The sequence below is a fragment of the Astatotilapia calliptera genome, chromosome 19 (assembly GCF_964374335.1).
Source record: "Astatotilapia calliptera chromosome 19, fAstCal68.1, whole genome shotgun sequence".
Taxonomy (NCBI): Eukaryota; Metazoa; Chordata; class Actinopteri; order Cichliformes; family Cichlidae; genus Astatotilapia; species Astatotilapia calliptera.
This window is the reverse complement of record NC_137440.1, coordinates 5,441,725-5,462,122: the sequence shown is the minus strand read 5'-3', so window position 1 is coordinate 5,462,122 and position 20,398 is coordinate 5,441,725. Positions and strand designations below refer to the sequence as shown.

Here is a 20,398-nt window from a genome sequence, read left to right as displayed (position 1 = left end):
AATGCATTTTTAAATAAAGCAAAGCGCTGGGAATCTGCCAAGAAGAAAAGGAGACCACGATCAGTCAAACAGAGGCTACACATATATCACAATAGATGTTTTTTTCTTTTTAAAGTCTAGAAATACTGGATCATATTTAGTTTGTGTATTTAATAATTATGTAAAAAATATCTTAAAGTGAAATATGCGTTTATAACTCAGTCATTGCTTTGTGGGTGCAGAAACGTAACTGCTATCCAGTTCATAAAGGCTTGAAATTAAATTGTGTAAAGTTCTAGTTTACAGACCGTAATATTTAAAAGTTGTGCTTTATCAAATGACGTAATTATGTTCTGTTACAAACTCTCTGCAGAGGTGACGGTTGCTGATGTGAGGTTGTAAAGTCTGTCTTTGTTAGGAGCACTTGAAAGCAACGGTGGTTCCGGCGCGCACGCACAACATTCAACGGAACTGAAAACGTCATGGCGTGACGTGACCGCGCTTTGTTGATAGAGAGGTCGAAATATTAAAAAATGAAACAAAAATGTCACATTACATACTTTATTTGATAATCAATCACATGAAAAAAGTTTAACGGCCCTTTTTCAAAATAGTTTCTTAAATACAGACTATTCATATTCATCAAAATATAAATTCTTGATTTAAAATATCAAGCTTTTCTTTAATAGTTGCCTTTAGTTTGTCATTGTTGTTTTACCTTATTTTCCTTTATTTTTCCATTTAAGTGATTGTTATCAAGATGCACATTGCAAAAATCAGTAAAACTCCTGGATAGACACTGAACACACGAAAAGACACAGAAGAAGGATGGATAATTAATCGCTGTTGTCATACAGCAAGTAAGTCAGCTTTATAAAGCACCAATGTGCCGTGTTAAATAACCTATTTTCTGACCACTTTAGCAAACCTCGGTCCTCTGTGAAAACACTACTGGTGCTGGAACCATAGTAAGAAAAAAATGGAATGCAACATCAAGTTAAAGGCCTTCTGGTCTCTGAAATCCAGCATTAAAACACCACGAGGCTGAAATGCATTCACAAAAGCAATATTTGGTATCAGAAAAAAAGTATTTTGACTTCATAGAACTGACAAAAAAATATTTCCTCCTTTTTACATAGCAAAAGAAAAAAAACTTTTATATTTAGGTATTTACTGCCACTAGCATTATCTCTCTTTATTATACATATATGTATAATCTGGGATATTTAGACTATGCAGACTACATGTTGGTGGTATGGTAATAATAGTGTTTGCCAACAGTTATAACTCATTTGAAAACGTGTTAAATGTTTGCTATATTGTATGTTTCAGCAGATGTTATAATCGTTGATAAATCTCTTTACATCTATAGTGGGTTATAATCTGTATATAACATCTATTAATGCTAAATCAGAATGAGGTTTAAAGTAAGCATTCCTCTGTTTTCTTATTTGAACACAGACTACTAATAAATGCTTTGAGATAATTTTTTTCCACCAGCAGGGGGCAGCAAAGTGCTGCAAAATGAAAACATAATCACGGGACATCGACCACAGAGAGAAAACAGTCTTCCCACAGGCAGTAAACGCACCCGGGGGAATGAGTGCCTTGAGTTCTTCATAGCATTAGAATTCACACGATCCAGGGAATGTTACACAGAATATTTCATAAATCACACAGTAGCATAAAAAGATAACAGAAGCAAATCAGCAAATATTCTCCACGCAAGCCAAGGTGCATCAAAAGTAGCCAGCAGTCTGTAAATCCCTGAATGCGCTCACAGTTTACATGAGCAACAGTAACAATAAAAACCAATAATACTACAGCTGCAAAGAATTTAAAAAAAATGCTGCCTGCTTAAAGTCTCTTACATTTGCACAAACAGTAAATAGCAGTAATGCTGCTGCAGAGTTTAATATCAACACTCCTGAGGCAGAAGAAGAAAATGGTCTCTCAGATTCTTGAATCCACCACTGCTTCTCAGCAAGGTGACGAGAAGAGGCGACGTCCTGCTGATGCACGAAACAGAGCCTGCGACACATTCCCCTCAAAGCATTTTTAGCGAACAGGGAGAAAAACAGCAGCAGCAGCAGCAGCCTTCCTCCTGCTGGTTGGAGCAAACAGTGCGAGTCCACATGCCTGTGACATGAACCGACGCTGCAGTTCCCAGCTTTGAAAAGAGGCCTGGCGGTGAGGAGCAGAGAGTCAGCCATTGTCATCCAGGTTGTACAGGAGGACCTGGTGGTTTGGGGTGAGGCCCGGGCAGGTACCCAGGCTGTACAGGCAACCAGCTGATGGGTAACACGGCACCAGCCGGTAGTGCTGCAGCTCCTCCAGGCCAAAGCCCGGGGAGCAGCAGTCTGTCACCAGCACCTTCACTCTCTTCCTGTCTGGGTACATCAGCCTCCGCTGCCCCCTATCCCCGATAACTCCCTCCTCTTCTTCCTCTTCATCTACTTCATCTTCTTCTTCCTCCTCCTCAGCCTCCAGCTCCTCCTCCTCATGGTGGATTTTTCTCAGCAGGTTGTTGATGAGGACGGAGCGCCTCAGGTAGGCCTCGGGATCTTCCAGGAACCTTAGTTTCTCCAGGGACAGCCTCAGGATGCAGCTCCGGTCCTCCTGCAGTATCAAGTGCTGCAAGTGGCAAACGTGAAGGCAGCAGATCAGATTGTGTCTTTACATTTTTTTTTATTTTGACAATTTATACTGAGAATTTTCAAAAAACATCAGAAAAAATATATTTTTTAATTATTATTACTGAAGGTATTTTAGCGTGCATTAAAAAGGGGGTTGAATGTGGTTTGAAACAGCAAACTTTACCTTTGTAACATAATGTATTTTATAACTGACCTATTTAAAATAAAGTTAGCTGGAGATATTTTCCCTCTCCTGCCTTCATTTAATCCCATTGTATTTTTTATGTAAAATTGTTTGAGTTTACCTCTCTAATACACACAATCAATTATCTATGTAGACATGTAGAAAAAGGGTTTCCATCCAGTTTGCTTAGTTTGTCCACCTTTTGTGATTAAACTGCAGTTGTGCTTTAAAATTGTAAAGCAAGCAAACTTAAATGAGAAGATTTCAAAAATGGAACATTTCTGTTAAACAAATCTTTGATAGTCTTCCTAAAAAATGCTTCTGATGGCTGTTGCCCACAAAGTTTCTAAATAGCTTTTTCCAGGAGGCAATGGGAGAACGCACATTTTGAGCACCATCCTTAAATACTTTTATAATGTTTAATGCTGCTATTTTCAAACATAATCCTGTAGTTTTTTACTGCATTACAAACAATGGCAGCTTTAGCTAGTCTTTAAAGCACTTCCAACATATGGTGCTTTTATTATGAAGTGAAACTCTGAGCTGAGACAGGAAATGATTGACCGGAATAGAAGGGCAAAAAAGTGTGTTATCATAGAAAAATTGGACAAATCTCACATTTTTTTAGCTTCTCAAAAAGTGAACCTTGGGTGTTTTTCCTCTAAGTGATTAAAAAATAGACTGAAAAAAAATAACCACCATGATTGTGACTTTGGCTAAATGATGTCATTTATTAATTCATTTAATTAATTATTAATTAACACACACACACATATATATATATAGCTGCAGTTCACTGAGCTGGAACAGGGAACTAGAATATTTTCCCAATTCCTGATTATACTTGTATATATTCCTAGGTATCATTTTTTATTGCACGACTTTTATTTGTAACATATTCTTTTTGTAGAACTGCATTCATGCCTGAAATGCATAAACCTTTAAAGGTACAGTGAACACTTTAGGTATTCAAAGCAGAGAAACAGTGGAGACTGTATAGGATGCCAGAATAAAGTTGAAGGATGTGATGTGATGAAGGCCAGCTAATAAAGAGTGAAACCGTTAAAGTGATGGAGAGAATTGTGAATGTCGAGAATGCACAGAAGCAAAGAAAGAAGACAAAAGAAGGAAGAGGCAGTAGAAAAGAAGTAATAAGCCAGAAACATTTGGCGAGCCTGTTCAGCTATGAAGTCACCAAACGTTTCAGCTGTTGTATTAAGGTCTTTCAGGCACAGAAAATCAAGTCACGCTGGCATGAAAACAACAAAAGAAGAAGAAAAGAACACGCACTTTTTGAAAATATCCACGTAGGCCTCGGTGTAAATCCTCCTCCTCCGCATATTTCCTCTTGAAGTAAGCAACTTTCGACGTTGTTGAATGGTTTGGTCTCTCTCACGGGGAAGGAGCTGCTGGAGGCAACCACACAGAGATCACTGCTTTCTGCCGCCACCACAGCACAACAATCATAATGTGCTGAAGCCTCTGTGTTACACTGAGGGGATTTCACTGGCTGGTTTTAACTTGAGTGCTTATCCAGAGCAAAAACTGCTTCCATGTGATATAAGGTGAATGTTGGTTTCTGTATTCTTGGATTAAAGCTGGTGATAATTATCTATATCACCAAAATCCAATATATGTACATTTTTGCACAGACTGCAAGACAGTTCAGCCTCTCAGGACAGACTTAAAGACTGAAACTACAGCTTTGCTTTGGTTATTGAGTCATTGTGGATACGTTTTTTTTTGCTCCCACAGTTGTTTTGCAGATCATGCACGCGTGTTTGTCATATTTTGCCTCCTTTTCAGGTCATTCCTCACTCTCTATGGTCAGATTTCATCCCATCTCTGGTTAGTTTAGGGTTTATTTCCTTTTTTCATGTGTTTTTGAGGTCATTTCTTTACTTTTTCAATCCTCTAACACTGCATATGGCAGTGCTCTGTGGTGCTTTACAGTTATCCGTGTCCGCTTTATTGGTTTTGTATCATTTTCTATTGATTTAATGTGTCTCTCTGTCTACCTGCAACAACTGGTCCCTTTCTTCTTCTGGTCATTTTCATCTTTGTTTAGTTAGTTTGGGTCACTTTGTGGAATTTCTTTAAATTTATTTAATGTGTTCATATTTTTATGTAACGTTTTCTCTCTTTTTAGGTATTTGACTCAGTTGGTTTTTATATTTTTAAGTTTGTGTTAGATTTTTTTCGTGATTTGAATGTATTATTTTAAACAAATAAGCGTGTATTATTTTGCCATGTATTAATACCAATTTTATTTTCAGTAATTTTATTATTTGAAAACTTTCCTTTCTACCTTTGCTGCATTCAGTCAATGCACACGGCCACTAGAGGTCATGTCCAGTTAATGTAATCTATGGAAAGGTGTGAGCTATAAACATTAAGAGAGCAGACTTCTGTCACATCACTCTTAATTCCTGGTTGAGAGATGTTGGTTTGCAGGAAGAGACAGAAGGTTTAATTACCTGCTGCCGATTGGGCCACGGCCGATTCAGCTCTCAGACCGGAGTTTAAATCAGAGCTGATCTGATCCTCCACATCGCCCTCAGACTCCTGCTGGAAAACATGCACACACAGACAAATGAGTATCAGCAAGGACCAAAACATCAGCACACAAACAAAGAAGCTTCACGTTTGATCACATTTAATCTTTCGCATTCTTCACCTGGAGTTTTTGTTCTATACATTGTCATTTGCATCTAACAAGTGATAAACCTGCACAACATGAACTATGAGTTCATGTTGGGGCATTAATAAAACATCTTTCAGATGTATACGTTCCCACACTACAGCACCCACACACTGTATGTGCAACGTACAATGTCTGATCTAATCCTTTAATGTTGTTACACGATGCTGCATTTTTGGCGAAATGTATCTACAGACGCTGCTTCCAAAATCCGCTCATTTGAATTTAAGAGAGATCAAAAGAGAGGAGGAGAGATAAAAGGGTTGAATGCGTGCGCATGTGTGGGTGATGTTATTTAAAATGCCATAAATCAATCATAAACACAGAGTGGGAAGCTTTACGTCGTGAAACATTCACACCGGCTCCCCTGAAGCTGCTGTGGTGACTCACGCAGTTTCTATCGTCCAACTGCATCCCGAGAATGATGCATGGTGATGGATGCATAAGCAGAGGGAAAGAGAGAGAGAGATGGAGGCTGCGTGGGAAGTGTGTGTCAGTGTGTTTGTCCGCATTCTGCCTGCTGTCTTTTCTTTTGCTGAAAATAATTTTGCTAAAAGCGGAATATGTTGGAGTAGGAGGTCAGGAGTTTTACAATCTGAAGAATATTTGGCAAATAACAAAAGCTCTTTTTTTAATGACTTGCATCAAAAACCTTTTGCCAGCTGAAGTCAACAGTTTGCAGCTCAGACAGACACAGGTACTAGTCTTCTTTCTGAAGCAAAAGCAGCACTTGAAGATGTGAGTATATTTAGGATTAAAAGAGAAAAAAAGAGCAGCTTCTGTAATAATAGTGAAGATCCCTGCATTTACTTACATCCCTAAAACACTCCTAAATCAAGATGCCAGTCCTTCATCACATAGAGTTTAAATATTTATATTATTATTGTTCAATGAAGAGCATATGCATTGTTTGAACTAACCTTTCTCGTTTATTTCAGTTGATTTCTACCCGAAGTAAAAAACAAACAAAACAAAACAAAAAAAACACATTTCAATAAATAAACAACTTTAATGGACACTTTAGGGAAGAAACAGCTGTTTTCCACCAATACATCAATTATAATTAAGCCACGGGTTCTTACCTTTCAAAATTTTTTGTCGAGCAGCAGTTTTTAAAGCCTCCTTTCCTCTGCCCACCGTGATATCCTTTCCTGGGTGCCTCATCCACCGTACTCACAGCGATCTAGAGCTTCTCCAGCTCGCCTGCAGTCGCAGCCTGTGTGGGTTCAAACAGAAACACAGACGGGCGGACGTGCGCAGAGCTCGAGCTCCTGTCGGGGTGAGACGCTCGCTGCTCTCCAGACTCCTAAAATATCCCGTTCACAGCAACTGGAGACAACACACTCCGCTCAGCGCCTGCCCTCATTGGTCCTGGCGGAGGCAGATGTTTTCTGTTGCTAAGAAACAGAGTAAGCGCGGTGATGACGTTCCAGCATCAGTCCAGCCGACGCACGGTTTTCGCGCTTTTCTTTTTTCTTTTACCAGCGCATGGAGAAAGTGTTGGGAGAAATGAAGCAGTGTGGATCAGAGGCGAGTTTTAAAGGTTTCACTGGGAAGAAAGACACGGACAGTTTTAAATCCAAGTCCGTTTGGTTTGTTTGGCATTTTGTGTGTTGTTAATGAGTAATCCGATCGTTCAGTCTGACGTCACTGGCCGTGTCTGGGCCTAAACTCCGCTGCAGGTCCATATATCAAATGATCACTATGGCATTACTGAGAGTTGAAAAACTGTCTAAAGTCTTTCATCTTTAATAAAATGATCAGCGTTCTGCTCTACCAGGTGTAACAATTGAGTTTAACATCCAGGCATCCATGAAAACGGAATTTATGACATTTAACGGAGTTAGAAGTTAGCAGGGAGTTAGCTCGCTAGCTTCCATCTAAATACAATATAGCATGTCCTGACTGCGGGGGTTTGGAAACAAATTAAAACGTACAGCTCTGTTATCACTTCCAACATAAATGAAGACAGAAAACTAAACAGCAGTGACGTTTGTAGGGTTACTGAAGTTGGGCTAGCTGGTATATAATAGCGACACAGCTATGTTAGCATAATATAAACAAGCTAACTTTTTTTCCATTCGATAAAAGTTAACGTGAGTGTTCTCGGTGGTCAGGAACAAATGTAATCGCATGGCAGGATGCTGTAAAAGGACCAAACTTCAGCCAGGAGAACAACTGAGATAATCCATCCACAATACGAGGTTAGTCATTCATATACTGCTGCATGGGCTGGGCTGTAGTTACATCGTAAGGTTTTAAAAACTGAGCTTAAATAAATGATTAGCGGTAATAAAAGCCGAGGGAGGTCAACGGTGATCACTGACTTTTTTTAAGAGCTTTTTGAGATTAAATAAAAGAAAATACATAACATTAAACATGTTAACAACACAAAAGCCTTATTAAATGCAGACTACTTTAGGCCCGGAAGTAGGATTCGTCACGTCATCACTTAATAATCGGATAGAGATGGAAATGAGTCAAGTAAAGTGTGCAAAGTTATGGGGCCATGGCCCTCTACCCCACTTACCAAGGAGCCAGACATGATTTTTTATTGTTTTTTTCCAGGCATTTTGTGTCCCTGTGGATGTTTTTTTGCACTCTTTGTGGTTGTTTTTGGTCGCTTTGAGTGTATTTCTTTTGCATCCCTCTAAACATTTTGTGTCTGTTTGTGCTCATCTTGCATCTTTATGGGTGATTTGTGCCTCTTTATGACTGCTCTGTGATCATATAACAGCGGTATGCACATGAATATGGAGAATGTGTGGGTTTTTGTTACTGGAGTCTTTCTGGGTTTCTAGTTCATTCATAGTTTCACTGAAAAAACGAGCTCTCTTGAATTTATGTAAACATATTGTATTTAATACAACTGCCTCATGTTTGAGTGACTTGTGTTAATTTAACTCAGTTGTTTAAGTTGCTGCCAAAGCAAATATTTGTGTGCAACAAATGTCCACTTTTGAATTAAGCCAATCCTGTTTTGTTTGCCTGCATGTAAACAGTGTGGTGTCGAGACCAAAATCTAGGCTGTATTTGCCAAAATACAAACTTCAAAACTACCTGACATCCATTGATGATTCAGTGTCTTTAAACCAATCCACTTTTAGTAATAACAGGCACACAGAACATTAAGTTTCAGGTCACTTCAAAGTCATAAATGTGTACTATCAAACCCTTTTAAGCTAGACTTACAAAATAAAACAAAGACTGTGAATATGGACTTGAAATAGATAACAAGCTACAAATCCATATTTGTGGGTTAAGGTCCTTGTAGAGCAAAATTGAGTATTTTGGTCTAAATAACCCAAAATGTGATGTCCACATATGTGGACGCCAGGTCCTAGGAGGTTAAGCTATATTTCCAATTTCATTGTACTACTGTACTATGTATGACTGTGCAATGACAATAAAGAGTTATCTTATCTTATCTTATATTCTGCACAAACAAATACAAAACATAAGATGGTTTCTTCAGTCTCTAATCCACTCTTGATTTGCTCTTGTCCTTAAGCACAAAGATTTAAAATTCAATCACAGTGACGTATGTTTTTGTTTTTAACTACAAAAGCCTAATTTTCAGAATTAAGACATTCAAGCCATGCTCACAAGTGAGGAGAGGACCCAAGAAAACAGATGGCAGGCAGACGTTGCCACAGCAGGGATCTTCTGGTTTTTATTGGCAATGACAACTTGGTACAAAAAGTGCTTTCTGGGTGCTGCGGGAGCTCAGCATGCACAGCCCAGACCAGGGCTGCAGAATAGTCAGTGCAGGATCAGGATCAGTGTCCACTGTCTCTTTACAGGCCTAAAATGCCTTATGAACTTGACCTTATACAGCTATACTTCTCAGGGAGGCCAGAGACAAGATAGAAGTTAAGACACATTGCTTTATCTTTGTCTCGTGGAAATGTAATGCTATTCAGTTTTTCCCTCCCAGTTAGCCCAAAACTATGGAGTCAGCTCGAGATTTTGGAGTGAATGGTGTGAATAAAGCATCAAATTAGCCTTATAGCCTACACACCACTGAGGTCAGGTCTAATTGCATGGAAAAACATTGTCTTTAATCAGTGTGAGTGCCTCAAAGCAGACCATGACAAAACCTGCCAGTACCTAAATATAACCACTAATCACAGGAATCTTAAAATTATTAATTTTAAGCAAAGTTTTACTCTAATTATAAAACATGAAAAACAATACCTGGATATTTTAAGAAATTACACTTGCACATTACAGTTGCATGAAAAGATTAGTTACTTTCATGTTTGTGTCTTAAGAGCAGAGCTAGACCCAGAAGGTGATCAGCCTAGCGTAGCGTAAACACTGATAGTAGCAATATATAGCTAACCAGACTTTGTCCACAGAAAAAGATAAACCCAACAACACTGCTATAGTTTGACACACTTACACCATATGTGTTTAATATGCACAAAAACAGTGATTTACCATAAAAGGTAAAACTATGCTATCATAATTAGCATAAACTATGCTGTCTCCCAATTCAAACATTTTTTAAATTAAGCTAGCTTACCTATTTAAAAAGTACGTGTGTTCTCGTTTGTACAAGGCCAATGTGGGCAATAAATCTGAAGAAGCCAAAAGTAGATTTAATTTAAAACTGATATTCTGTTAAATGTTCTAAAATTGAATTTGCTTAAAGCATGAAATAAAACGTTTTGGTCTTGGTTTCTGAAACTGTTTCATCCCTCTACTCACTGGCTTTGCAGTTGTCTGACTTCAGCCCTGGTCAGGGCCTTGACAAATAAACCTTCCAGGCAAATGCAGTCCTAGAGCAGCATTCACAGAGAACAACAAGGAGGCTTCATGCAGTTGTGTATCAACTCTTTGTCATGGTGGATATGTTTCATCTCAAAATATTACAGGCACTTTATCAGTATTCCATCTGCAGCACAATCTGATCACACAATCTGTTTCACATCTGTAATACAACCTGGGATCTTGAACTGGGCATGCAGATATATAAATACAATCCTGGGATGTATTTAAAAACATTAAACATTTACTATTTTTTTTTAAAAATATAATAGATATGATAGATTCTATACAACAACTCAACATGCATAAAATATATATAATCTGTGCAGTAAATATAATTCATGTCACTATTCACACTCACAAGTACGAAGCCGGCTGAAGAGGAGTGCTGATATTATTTTACCCACTGCAGAGAAATGCTTCTTCATGGGGGATTGTCAAATTTCTCTCTACATACTTTAAAATAAAACTGATTATCAAATGTGGATTGTTCGGACTCATCTGCCAAAGATCATAGTAGATTAGGAAGAATAAATACATTTAAGGATGCGCTGTGTCATCACTAACGTTAATGCAACAAAGAGGATTTGGATACTTTGGAAGTAATTAATAATCCCAATCTGGTAGAAGACACATTTTTTAGGAATTCTAGATAGCTGACTTAAAAGGAAAAACTTATCTTTTTGCTAAACCCCTAAATTAGTTAATTGTCAATTAATTGTAATTGTCAGTTCAGTGCCTTTTGGACAACAAAATGTAAGTTTAGATGATTTAACAGTTGTGTTCTTAGATTTTTTTCCTTTTCAAAGTGAAACCTTACCTCACTATGCTAATTCTCACTATATTTGGACAGTGTTGGTTCTTTGTTGAAATAATGCCCTATAATTTCCATGTCTTCTTTAGCTAGGAAAGATACATATGTCCGATCAATGTCATGTTAGCCTTACTCTCAAAGAGCTAAATTACAGAGGCATGTTATCACGTATGCAGTCATTACAGCAGTTTTAAGACCCTTTGGTAGGTTTTTCATTTTCTATGAATCACAATTACTTGCTTCTTACACCCAAATAAAGTCCGTGATTTCCACATATATAAAAACTTGTACATTCTTCTCAAAAACATTGTTATACTTTTCAAAATGACTATTAATTTGAGAAAAAAAATAGTTCAATTAAAAATATTTATGGGCGAATCGCAGCTGTCTGTATCAAACAAACATAGATGGGATTTGGTTGGCTTTAGAGGGTTTAAACTGAACTACGTCACAGTGTAGAAAATAAAAAAATTATCTGGATGCCTATGTAAGGTAACTGCAGCACTCCTAATCATCATCCATGCTTCGTATAATGTACACCTGAAGTAGTTGTCATTACGCATCTACAATCTTAGCATTTACAGCATTTACAGCTTGGTTCCTGTGCTAAATTGATACAAAATGAGTCCATTCACCTATGTCCCTCAACAAGTGACTCATGTTCATATAAAAGGAAAAAAAGATAAAAAGTTGTCTTTCTTCTGCTGGAAACGTCCCTGAACGAAACATAACAAATCACGGAGTAATCAGAAGCTGTTCAGATATTGTGGCTTACTTTCTTGATAAGCACTTGTTCAAAGATTTACAAAAAGGTCATGGATAATGGAAAAACTAGGCAAGTATGTTAAAAAGGTGAAAGTCCTTTTTTTGGAGGGGGTATGCTAACACATTAAACACAACGAATCGGCCCTGATTTCTAATGCATGGCGTCACCTCATGGCCACCAACCTCGAGTCATTTCCGATCACAGTTTTATTAATTGCTAAAGAGACTGTGTTGTCACCTGACCAAAGAAAACAAACGCTCGAGTAAACACATCTCTGCTCTCAGTGTGCGAACCCCTGAGGGTTCAGCTACAGTATTTCTCCACACAAACAAAAATAATCCCCCGATTCAGGCTGCGCTCCTGCCTTATGACTCAAAGATGCTCAGATGGGAAAAGGAAGAGCATTAGCAGCAGCATTACCCTCATCACCATCACACTGTACGGTTTCACTGCCATAACTACCAATTAACACAGAGTGTGACTGGGGGGGAAAAACAGACACACACACACTTCCAGGGTAATTCATTGGCGGTTCTTAACAGCTGCAGTGAGATATTTAAAGCCTCTTTTGAGCTCAGCATTGATGGATGTTGAAATGAGCTTTGCCCTGTGAAGGAGACTGAGCTGAAGCCAAATAACATCATTCAGGATTGATGAGGCTCATCCCAATGGGTTTAAGAGCCTCCAGCTGCTGGTCTTCCTGCCTGTTGTAGCACGAGCGTCAGGAGAATATGAATGAGCGCTGAATGTGAATGAGACATCCTTCTTCTCCAACTGAATCAGAAAATATTGGTTCCTTTTTCAAGTATGTCACGGGTACGTGATCCTTCAGTCATATTTCTGCACTGAAAAACGCAACTAAAATGTCAGTGAGAGCTGCCTTACAATTTTAGGGTAAGCACAAAAACAAAACAAAACAAAAAAAGACATAAACAGATCACCAAATGTTATTGCGGTTATAGTACCACTTGCCCAAAAACTTGTCTTGTGATCTGTTCCTTTACTGCACTGCTTAGGTCACTGTCTGAATGTAATCACCTTTGAATATTTAGTAAGTTTATATCTTGTTTATTTAAACTACACAAAGCTTTTTCACAACGCATTCACCGTGAGTAAACTTTATAGATTAAATTAGCCCTTTAATCTTATCATTTAGAATGATTACAACAGCTGCAATCCAGAGAATGTAAATACAAAGATGATAGTACTCTAGAATACTTTGGTATCTACCAAATCACCACCTCGCCACCACCGTGCTTGTTTGTGCTGAGCGGCTGTTCGGTTGTCACCAAAACGTGATCGTCCTCATCATAAACAAACATCTCTACTTTGGTCTCATCAGTCTCAAATACATTGTTCCAGGAGCCTTCTGGTTTAATGCAGCTTGGCAAAGATAAACCATACTGGCATGTTCTTCTGTTTTAATATTGATGTTCACACTTACTATTGTGCGTTTGACCAGCAGCACCTAACTGCTACTTTCCCTCTTAATTCCTACAAAAGCAGCAAGGGTGTATTTTTTCACAAAGTACTTCTGCATTTTGGCTTAATTGTTGTTACAGAAAAGATGATTTAATATGTAAATTGACATTCTTTAGAGGTTTTAATATCTAATTTTAAGAACCACCAATTTGAATGAAACCCTTTTTTATTTGAATCATTAAATTTCTGTGTGATGACTTAATTAAATTTGTATCTTTTTGTTACAGATTACATAACAATTTGCCTACAGGTAGTAAGGGTTACTGTATTGGATTTAGTATTGTCGATCATGTGGAGTTATTGGAGTAAACAATACCCTGACTAAGCACAAAAGTTGATTTTTGACCTGCTAAACAGGAATCCAAATGAGTCAGATTAGCTACTTTTTTGTCGTTTGTCACTTAAACTCTAAGAAAACCACATCAGTTTGGTTTCTGTGGGATTAGCTCTCCAGCAGCACCCTTGAATCCACAAATTACCACCAGCTTTTCCCAACAAATCTGCTTTTTGTCAGTTTCAGGACATTTTTTGGTCAACTTTCTGATAAAGTTAAAATAAATAGAATTTATTTTTTAGTTAAAATGTCAGGTTGGGCGATATGTAAAAATTTTCCAACCGACAATCTGACGATCCAACGATAGACCATATACTCACGCAGGCGCGGAACAAAGTAATCATGCACGGACTGATTTGCACATTTAGAATTTATACGTTTTGTTTGGAGGGAATATTTTACCGTCTCTTCTTGTTTGTTTCAGTATTACTACAGCTACTTTTTGGATTATTTATTTATTTATTTATTTGAGATGTGCCAAATCACAACAACTATATCGTCAATAGTCGATATATTCGTCCGATCGCCCAGCCTTATTAAAAAGTCTGATTTTAATCCACTGAGACGGTGTAGAAAACTTTGGAGGCTGTTTAAAGAAACAAAACAAAACAAAGACCCCCTAATTAACAGATGCCAATGAAGTATAGACACAGGTAACTGACGTCATCCAATTTGAAAATAATAACATTTTAATTTTTGTGAGAGAAGCTATCATATATTTATATATAAATGTATCTATTTAGAAATAGTTTCATTTTTTTGTGTTTACAGTTACAGATATTTGCATTTTACCAGCTAACCAAGCTCTCTAAGCTCAGTGGAAAGATGTAAATTGCAGTAACATATCACTTGAATGTATTTCTCACAAGTCTCTATGCTTTTAAATCACTCCATTCAGGCTAGCAGTGGGATTTAACCAGTGAGTATACAATTGGTTAAACTGATGGGCAGCCATGTGCTTGTGCTCTGATATAAATGATGTTACATCATAAGATCTTAATGAAAAGATGTCTGATGTACTGCAGAGCTCACTGAACACTTACTGAATAATTTTGCTAGTTTTTGTGACCTAAATGAACTTCCTCATATAACGTTGATCATTCTCGACCCATAACAAAAATGCAAATCTGTGACACTTCTGACAGGATGTGCCACTAATATTTCCAGAATGTCGAATCTCCCAATTTCTTCCCTGCAGTTTAGTTTACAGAGGACAAATGTCCTGCAGTGAAGTGTGAGAGATAACAAGACAAAAATATTTGACTTCATTCTGCCAATTCAGGAGTAAATTTAATGCCTTCAATGTCTTTTTATAGCCTAAAGTCTTTAAATATTTTTTCTTTCCTGAAACATGAATTGAAAGCTTGTATTTTAAACCGATTACAGCCTGAGGACCGATGACTTTGTCCTGCATGCTGACACAAACTAACCATCTGTGCTGGATGTAAAAATTGGGGAGATTCTGTGAATCACTGAGGCCTGAAATCTTAACCATAATAATCCACTCTCTAAATCAAGGCTTTCCTTTTCTTTTCCAAAAGCTCTAAATCTGTCTAACTACAGAATAAAAAAATATAAGAAAAACCACAGAAGAAAGTAAAGTCCTGCCCGACAGTTATTTTATGCCTCTAGCAGGACGTGCCAGCGGCAGACCTGCTGTCCTCGACCCTCCCTCATGTCCTGCCAGTGAAGCTGCTCTTCATCGCCGCTGCTGTTCTGGCCCAGAGCGATCCAACCCACCATCTCCTTGCGCTTCATGCTGCGGCGGTTGTAGATAGAGATCAGGAGAGTGACATCTGACAGCTGGAACAGAGCAACCTGGAAGATAAATGTCTCCTTGTACACGGGGTTGGGCTGACCACGGCGTACTGTCGTCTTAGTCCGACAGATCTCTTGACCAACTGAATTCAGCAGAGTCAGTCGTCCATAGGTGTCTGGACCAATGGGGAGGAGGGAAGAGGAGAAGTGATGAAGAAGAGAAGAGATTGTTATGAATGCCATTTCAGTTTGGCTGGATGTTTTTGCATGTATACAGTGAACACGTGTACCAAATGTATATAATTCGATTGTTTGTGTGTATGTGTGAGAGAGGCTCCCTGCAGACCTGGTGGCCTGTTCATGGCAAGGTTTCTGAAGTGGCTGCCCTTGATGAGCTCCACAGACATGCGTCCCGTTGTGGCATTGTAGGAGAGACCCACCAGCAGTTCAGGGACGCCACCGTGGGTCAGAGACTGGGTTGATGAGGCGCTGTCGCTCTGAGAGACGGCAGACAGGCTGAGCTGGGAGTCGACACTCTGAGGAATAAAAACAAGTGTGGTGGCTACAGATACGCTGAACAGAAACCTCCCAAAATCCTTTTTAAATTCAGTTACACCCAAAACTTGACGGCATTTTTCCTACTTACCTTCAGGTTACTTCTAGGCTCCAGGACTAGTGTCGTTTCCATCGTCCCCCCGTCTGGGTTAAGTCCTCGTAAACGCAGCACTTTCTCCCCCATCATTCGCTCACGTGATATCCTGCTACCCAGCGCATACAGCCTGAACCTGATAGCTGACTTCTGCAGGTCGGATGGCTCCAGGCGCGAGAAGCGAAACGTCTCGTTGAAGTGCGGGAGTGAGCCTTTCTGCACGGAGGTCTTGTGTCGCTGTTTCTTGGAGGGCAGCAGGACCACATGCACCTGCCAGGCGCTCATCCCACTTCGAGCCTTGTCGGGGATATCTCGGGCCGCAATCACAGTGACCAGCAGTTTTTCTGCGGCAGGACGGTACTCCAGGGAGAGGACCAGATCTCCACACTTGGAGATAGGAGTTCGAGGGGAAGAACAGCCTGGCTGAGACGAGACTTCGCCAAGAGGAGGTGGCTCTTCCTGGCAAAGTAAGGAGAGAAATCATCACAAACACACTACACCAACCTGTAGTTTAACCTTTTGCTAAGGAGGACAGCTGCAGTCAGTGGATTCTAGTGGTAACCAGTTTATGACTTAAATAAGCAAAAGTATGTTAGCACAAAAAAATTTGATTGTCACCTTCTTATTTCAAGGGATTTTCTGGCTTTTTATTCACCTGTCAGTCATAATAATCACTTTCTTTTAAATGTCCAGAGAGACAAAGTGAGCAGAAATGCGATCCTGAAGCATACATAAGCCCCCTCCTGCATCTCCCCAACCCCTGCAGTTAAATGCTCCCGTGCAGTCAGCAAACACAACATCGATTGTGTCAAGTGTTGACCGAGCGGGCCGAGTGTTGCTGTCGACATGGCAACCACTGGGGAGATAAGATAATCAGAGGGCTGCCGAGGTCTACTGGATGTGCAGGTCAGGAGATGCACACATAAAAGATAAAAACATAAGAATGGACCTCCACCTGAAAAAAAACATTAACGTTTACTGCTGCTAGTAACAGGAAGTAGTAGCTCATGTGACCAATGTAGCAGTGGGGTGGCATCAGTATAAATGTGCAAACAGTAAAAGCATAACTTTCAATTTAAACATCACAGACCTTTATCATTAGTGGCCCAAGTTAAATGAAGAATTATTACCTTACAAAGCGATCTCCACGAAAAAATAATTTCTGTTATTTTGTTTACTAAAATATGAGAATTAAGTTTTACACCACCTGTTCCTACTAATTGTTCACTAGCTGTTGTTTTTAACATATTTTTTATTTTTTATTTAGTTGAGATAAAAATAAAATCAGAGACATCTTTAATAATCCTAAGTAACAGTTTAAAAAAACTATCACAAGCAATGTCTGTGAACTTCAGAATACCACATATTTAAATCTTATTGATTGCTATCGACCTAAAAGACGGCCAAAATAAAAAAAACCCACAAGATTCAGACTGCTCTAAATGCTTATATCTCTACATGTCCTTGTTTTTTTTATGATGGCACTGAGAGCCAATATACAGTAAGTAATTTGGTCATAGCACCCTGCTCTTAAGAACAGCAGCCCCCCATCCATATAGTCTATATTTCAAATTTATTTGAGAGGGGCAGCCAATCAGGAGAAAGTCAGCTTAAAAGGAGAGCAGTTTCAGTTTTACAAATGCCAATTTAATGCTTAATAGTTTAATAGGAAAGGTTCCCATTAAATATACAGGTTGCTCATCACTGGACTTGCACAAGCCATGGTTTCAGGTTTAAACAAAGTGTAGCTGTTGGTGTCCACACACTGAAGTAAAGGTGTGTAATTGTCACTGATAGTTTCTTCTACAAGTGAACGTTTAAAAAAAATAGCACTGGGCTACATTAAAAAATGTTCCTTTATACATTCTTGTATTTTGCCATCAAGTGTTTTATAGATGCTTTTTTGCTCATGTGGGCTTCACACGCTGCCGTGTAACAACCATATTCCATAAATACTTCTAATCAGAGTTGACTGGTGGGTGATGATGGTTATCTTGGTTACGTGATAATAGATTAATCTATTACTGATGCATGATGTGGTTTTACAGATTTAAAAAGTTTTATGGTTGTGTCTGTGGGTTCCAGACAAACCTGAAACATGAAGGTAGTATGAAACAGGTATAACGGCAGTAAACATAGCAGAAAGGGTGGTATTATTAGCAGCTGTAATTTTTGGTGTGTCTTTAACCACGAGCGGGGCTGTTATATAACTCTATAAATAAACTGCTAACAAAAAAAGGCTCTCCTGGGTTTCTGTAGCTCTGCAGCCCCTCTGATCCAACCTCATTTGTTATTTATGAAGCGTTTCTAGATTTCAGTATCACCCAGTGTGTGTGTGTGTGTGTGTGTGTGTGTGTGTGTGTGTGTGTGTGTGTGTGTGTGTGTGTGTGTGTGTGTGTGTGTGTGTGTGTGTGTGGGAGGTGTTTACAGCACAGATTGCGCCCAATTTCAAAGTGTGATTCGGTCACTAAGAGGTTGTGAATTCTACAAACACACAAACGATATACACATATATACAAAATACACAAATACCACACAGAGCAGGAATATTTGCATATGTATGCATGCTTTTTTTACACACGCACACACATACATATGCAGACAATGTAGCAGATATTACCTAACACGATTATAACTGTGACAGCACCAACATTAATGTTAGTGACTGATAAAACAATTAGCCTCTCAAATGATTAACCATTAACTTGGGGACATAAATTAAATAACTAAAATCCTCAAAATCAATGAGAAATCAAGATGAGCTATTAGTATAATCAGTCTTATAAAATACAGTATTGATTAGAAAGTGGTTAATAACTAAAATAATAATTACAATCAATGTTATATCTCAATAGTCACTGAGGTTGAAGGATTTGACTGTTCTGCATAAGCAGAGGTTGGCAACATTCACTCCTATACAACACTGATTACGGCAGCATATGCATTAAAGACAGGTGATTTACTAAAGTAATTAGTACAAAGATCTCACTGAGGACTGAGACTAAAAGAAGAAGCATGTGTATGTGTGGCAGACAGAGAGAGAAGCGTGTGTCTTTCTTCTGCAACGTAGCTGAACAAGTGACCAAAGAGAAGAATGAGCACATGTAGCAGGATCCTTACATTTCCTCACCATGTGCAAAGGTGTGATTATGTGCAATAATGGTGTCAGCTCAATAATAAAAGTTGGTAGTTAGCATGCAAGACCTTGGTGTATGTAGTAAATGCAGGAACAAAACCATCAAGAAGATCATCATAAAATAAATGAAAGCCCAAACTCTTAACCATGTGTTATGAAAAACTATGATGTACCAGGGAGGTTTACTAGATCGTGGATCAGTCATTGATCAGAGTGATACTCCATGTGCTAGATCCCAGCAAGCAAGCGTTGTGTTCCACTTCCGCTGGCCCAGACACACAGCGAACTTCTCTTTGTTAGCTGCGTTAACACCCTGAGCTAACATGCTCTGCTGTTGTTGCTCCTAGTGACTGCGATCAGAAGCTCTGGAGCTTGGAGAGGTCATAGGAGTGAAGAGCAGGCTTCCCACCACAGAGGTAGGAGTGAAAAAGAGCCTGACAATAACTGGTAAATTCCTGAATTAGTCATAACTCGGGATGCTAGCAATACTTGAATAGCTCTATCTTGATAAGAACCAAAACAAATCCTGTTTTTCCTCGTTTTTCAGGAACGTGCTAACTCAGGAGTGACATCACTCCCAAATTCGAAGGTATTGGGAACACGGCAGTATGGCCGCCTGTGATTTTGTCTTGCAGGTAAAAGGTGTCCAATTACAGATCTAGGAGGTGGTCATTCACCTCCTTGGAGGATGATATTGAATCAATGGATCTACAGTCTTGCTTTGGATTGTACGACACCATTATTCACAAATAAATAAGCAAAGAATGTATCAGCAATTTATGTGAAATCTCAGAGAGCTGTGGTTGGTTTGTTTCTTCCAACGTGAACCTGAGCGGCTTACCACAGCAGAGTGGTAATCCTCTCACAACTGAGTGACGATGATACCTCTGCCAAGCATGATGGGAACAGCAGGGGCTCAATGACCCCGTTAAGTAATCCATGCACCACTTTATTTATTTATTTATTCATTTATTTACTTTTAACTTTCTGGTCATTGATGTTAATAAAAAACTGCATTTGTTTCCCATTTTCCTAGACATGAGGTGCGGCTCAAGACTTTTGCACAGTACTGTATTGCAGTATTGATTGATTGAAATTAAGAAAATTCTCTGATGTGTTTATCCAATAAATGCTTCTTTTCTCATTTAAATAGATGTAAGACAGTGTAAAGTTAATGCTTGTCTCC

The 20,398-nt window shown here is 38.8% G+C and overlaps 1 protein-coding gene and 2 long non-coding RNA genes across 4 annotated transcripts in view; 1 reads left to right on the top strand and 2 right to left on the bottom strand.

Moving 5' to 3' along the window:
- Positions 1-526: 526 nt before the first annotated feature.
- Positions 527-6,991, bottom strand: LOC145422491 (uncharacterized). Its single transcript, XR_013903786.1, has 4 exons — positions 6,583-6,991; positions 5,277-5,367; positions 4,090-4,205; positions 527-2,613 (listed from the first exon to the last, which is right to left on the bottom strand). It is a non-coding gene; the product is annotated as an uncharacterized LOC145422491 (long non-coding RNA).
- A 7,346-nt stretch (positions 6,992-14,337) lies between these two features.
- syt16 (synaptotagmin XVI) overlaps positions 14,338-20,398 on the bottom strand; it is a 30,714-nt gene continuing 24,653 nt past the window's right edge. For both annotated transcript variants that reach the window (XM_026151752.2, XM_026151751.2), the window contains exons 5-7: positions 16,074-16,535; positions 15,774-15,963; positions 14,338-15,603 (exon numbers count right to left, since the gene is read on the bottom strand). In XM_026151752.2, coding sequence (XP_026007537.1) covers positions 15,290-15,603; positions 15,774-15,963; positions 16,074-16,535 — 966 coding nt within the window. In that variant the 3' untranslated portion in view covers positions 14,338-15,289. The remainder of the gene's footprint in view (positions 15,604-15,773; positions 15,964-16,073; positions 16,536-20,398) is intronic.
- Positions 16,405-20,362, top strand: LOC145422490 (uncharacterized). Its single transcript, XR_013903785.1, has 3 exons — positions 16,405-16,543; positions 19,560-19,628; positions 19,760-20,362. It is a non-coding gene; the product is annotated as an uncharacterized LOC145422490 (long non-coding RNA).